The 4,098-nt window shown below is 40.6% G+C and overlaps 1 protein-coding gene across 3 annotated transcripts in view; it reads left to right on the plus strand.

Annotated features, from left to right (window-relative positions):
* EIF3A (eukaryotic translation initiation factor 3 subunit A) overlaps positions 1-4,098 on the plus strand; it is a 46,458-nt gene that overhangs the window by 12,859 nt on the left and 29,501 nt on the right. For all 3 annotated transcript variants that reach the window (XM_003787119.3, XM_012803617.2, XM_012803618.2), the window contains exons 6-7: positions 1,018-1,226; positions 2,575-2,746. In XM_003787119.3, coding sequence (XP_003787167.1) covers positions 1,018-1,226; positions 2,575-2,746 — 381 coding nt within the window. The remainder of the gene's footprint in view (positions 1-1,017; positions 1,227-2,574; positions 2,747-4,098) is intronic.

Raw genomic sequence — 4,098 nt, forward strand, 5'->3', positions numbered from 1 at the left:
ACTTGGTAGAGTGCTGTGGTGTCACAGCTAATAGCAACCTCAAACTCTTGGGCTTAAGCGATTCTCTTGCCTTAGCCTCCCAAGTAGTTGGGACTATAGGCACTTTGCCCTGCTATTATTTTTTTTTGTTTCGGTTGTTTAGCTGGTCCGGGCTGGGTTTGAACCCACCACCCTTGGTGTATGTGGCTGGCGCCATGCTTCAGGTGCCAAGCCAGGTTTTTTTCTTTATATTCCTCTAAATTAGCGGTTTTCAATCTGTGGGTCGCGACCCCTTTGTAGCAATGAAAATACATCTTGCATATCAGATATTTACATTACGATTCATAACAGTAGCAAAATTACAGTTACGAAGTAGCAACGGAATTAATTTTATGGTTGGGGGTCACCACAACATGAGGAACTGTATTAAAGGTTCGCGGCATTAGGAGGCATTAAGGTTGAGAACCATGGTTCTAAATGATAGGATGATATGCAAATATTTTCTTTTTTAGTTCTATTTACTTTACAGTATTTCCTAAAGAATGTAGAAAATGTGTTTGAGTTAGTATTGTAATTATGGTAGTTTTCTCATATATATCTGATGTTAAATAGCAAATGAATGAAAAGAACCACAGATGAAGGTATTTTATTTACTGCTTTTATTTTTGTGTGCTTTGTGTTGTAGCTTTCTTTTTTTTTGAGACAGAGCCTCAAACTGTCCCCCTGGGTAGAGTGCTGTGGCATCAAAGCTCACAGCAACCTCCAACTCCTGGGCTCAAGTGAGTCTCTTGCCTCTGCCTCCCAAGTAGCTGGACCCACAGGGGCCTGTCACAACGCCCAGCTATTTTTTGGTTGCAGCCATCATTGTTGTTTGGCGGGCCCGGGCTGGATTTGAATCCACCACCTTAGGTGTATGTGGCTGGCGCCTTAGCCGCTTGAGCCACAGGCCCTGAACCTGTGTTGTAGCTTTCATAAAGAGACTTGAATTGGATTTTTTTTTTCAAGAGTGCAATGACTAATTTATTCTACTAATTTTAGGAAGCATTCAAAGCTGTGGAAGATATTCATGGGCTTTTTTCCTTGTCCAAAAAACCACCTAAACCTCAATTGATGGCAAATTACTATAATAAAGTCTCAACTGTGTTTTGGAAATCTGGAAATGTTCTTTTCCATGCATCTACCCTCCATCGTCTTTACCATCTGTCTAGAGAAATGAGAAAAAATCTTACACAAGATGAAATGCAAAGGTAAGAATATTGTAGTTAGATAATGTTGACATTTTGAAACAAATGTCTTTTACTAAATGGTAGAATGGTATCATGTTCTAGATCAGAGTTTCTCAACCTCTGCACTGTTGACATTTTGGGTTAGATAATTCTCTGTTGTGGAGCACTGTCTTGTGCATGGTAGCATGTCCTATCTTAGGATGGGTCTATCAGGAAGATAAATTCTATCTAGGCTTTTTTTTTTCCTTTTGAGACAGAGTCTCACTGTTGCCCTGGATGGAGTGCCATGGCATCCTCATAGCTCACAGCAACCTCAAACTTGGGCATAAACAATCCTCTTGCCTCAGCCTCCTGAGTAACTGGGACTACAGACGTTCACTTGTTTTTCTATTTAATAGAGATGGAGTCTCTCTTGCTTAGGCTGGTCTGAACTCTTTGAGAGTTATGTTAGTCTATATTCTTTGAAACTATTTCTTCTTTTACTTTTTTGAGGCAGGGTCTCTTTTGCTTAGGTTGGAGTGCAATAGCACCATCATAGCTAACTGCTACCTCAAACGTCCTCTTGCTACAGCCTCTAGGCACACACCACCATGTCTAGCTGACTATGATTCTTTTTCTTTTTGTTTTTTTTTTTGGTAGAGGTGGGAGTCTTGCTATGTTGCTCAGGCGGGTCTTGAACTTCTTGGCTCTATTGGTCCTCCCCTACCTTGCTAGAGCTACCACACTTGGCCTCATCCACATCTGTTTGATACAGGAGTTTTTAACCCTCCTTCAGAAAGTACTATAATAATCATGACCATTAGGTACATTGTTTTGGTTTTAATCTTCACAGTGGGCTTTATGACTCAGAAAATTAAGTAACTTGCCCTAAGTCACAATTTTAGAAAGAGTGAAGGTGACTAGCCTTTGACTCTTGTCCTCTAGAACCCACAATTCTTAGCATCCCACAGTGCTCTGAATTCATCCTGATTTTCCTCTGGCTTTTGGTTTCTGTCTTCCCCCTCACTACCATGACTATGATTACTTGTGCTTTTTACATTTTTTTTTTCCTTACTTCCATTCATTTCCTTAGTTTTTTATAAGCTACTGCAAATATTTTTGTAAGGATGTGAGGGTATATATATGAATGTGACTTTTCTGCCATTTAACCACAAATTTTTTCTATAGTGGGTATGTAAAATTCTCATCCTTCAGGTTTTCATTAAAGCATAGCTCATTTCTCTCTCAGTCCTCTGCTGTGAATATGGTTCACTGTGGTGTCGTAAATATTCTGTCACTGGCATGTCTTACCAGATGATTAAAGAGAAATGCTTTTTTGCTTACTAAATATCATTTACAGACTTAACAAATTTAATTTTGTTCTTTGTAGAATGTCTACTAGAGTCCTTTTGGCCACTCTTTCCATCCCTATTACCCCTGAACGAACTGATATTGCTCGACTTCTGGACATGGATGGCATTATAGTTGAGAAACAACGTCGCCTTGCCACACTCCTAGGTCTTCAAGCCCCACCCACACGAATTGGCCTTATTAATGATATGGTTAGTATAAGTTTAAGCATCTTTTTTTTTTTTTTTTTTTGAGACAGAGCTCACTTTGTCTCCTTTGGTAGAGTGCCGTCGCGTTGTGGCTCACAGTAACACAGTAACACAGTAACCTCAAACTCCTAGGCTCAAGTGAGTCTCTTTTCTCAGTGATTGGGACTACAGGTGCCCACCACAACACCTGGCTATTTTTAGAGAGGAGGTTTTGCTCTGGTTCAGGCTGATCTCGCACTCGTGAGCTCAGGCAATCCACCTGCCTTAGCCTCCCAAGCTGCCAGGATTACCGGTGTGAGCCACTGTACCTAGCCTAAGTTTGAGCATCTTTTTAGCTTTGGACAGAAAACTTAAGTTTAACAATTAATGTTTAAATACTGAGAATTCTAATTCGTTGCCAGGGGATTCTGATGCATGAACAGGTAACCAGTGGTGAAATAAGCAGTGTTCAGTTGAGACAGTTTCTTTCTAGTATGTGAGCTGGATTAAGTTGCTGTGAGCTTTGATGTAGCAGAACTTGGGCCGCCTGTGAGGAATACTGTGGACACTCAGAGTAAAGGGTATATGGTGGGCAAGAAGAGTCATGGTGTGTTTCAGGGGGCTGCGGGAAAACTAATCTGGCTGATGAGAAGGTGAGGTAGAGTTAGGGCTGATTTTGGACAACTAAAGTATTAGAAATAAAGTATTACCAACTTTTTTCTCTTTTAAACACTGATTTTTTTTTTTCTTTTTTGAGACAGTCTCACTTTGTCACCCATCATAGAGTGCTGTGGCATCATAGCTCACAGCAACCTCACACTCTTTGGCTTAAGCCATCCTCTTGCCTCAGCCTCTCTGAGTAGCTGGGACTATAGGCACCCATCCATGCCCAGCTGTTTTTAGAGGCAGTCTTGCTCTTGAGCAGGCTGTTCTCAAACTCTGAGCTCAAGCGATTGACGTGCCTCAGCCTCCCAGAATGCTAGAGTTGTAGGCGTGGGCCACCGTGCCCGGTCCCATTTATTTATGTTAAGCAGTGATGCTTAATCAGGATTATGCAGTGAAATTTTTTTTTATAGAGTACTTTTTAAAATGCAGATTTCCAGATTTACCTGCCCAATTTCCAGGTTTTATATCAGTTTCAGAGTGTAGTTCCTATGATATATTTATTTTTTATAATATTTCATTTCGTTGGAATCTTTCAGTGGAAAATTTATTGTAAACACCTGTGGAGTGTCTGACAAGTAATACTTAAGATGGAACTTGTATTCCAGGGGAATTTAGATTCTTTTTTTTTTTTTTTTTTTTGAGACGGAGCCTCAAGCTATCCCCCTGGGTAGAGTGCCATGGCATTACGCTCACAGCAACCTCCAACTCCT

Source organism: Otolemur garnettii, unplaced genomic scaffold, assembly GCF_000181295.1.
Source record: "Otolemur garnettii isolate 467f Iridium unplaced genomic scaffold, OtoGar3 scaffold00021, whole genome shotgun sequence".
NCBI lineage: Eukaryota > Metazoa > Chordata > Mammalia > Primates > Galagidae > Otolemur > Otolemur garnettii.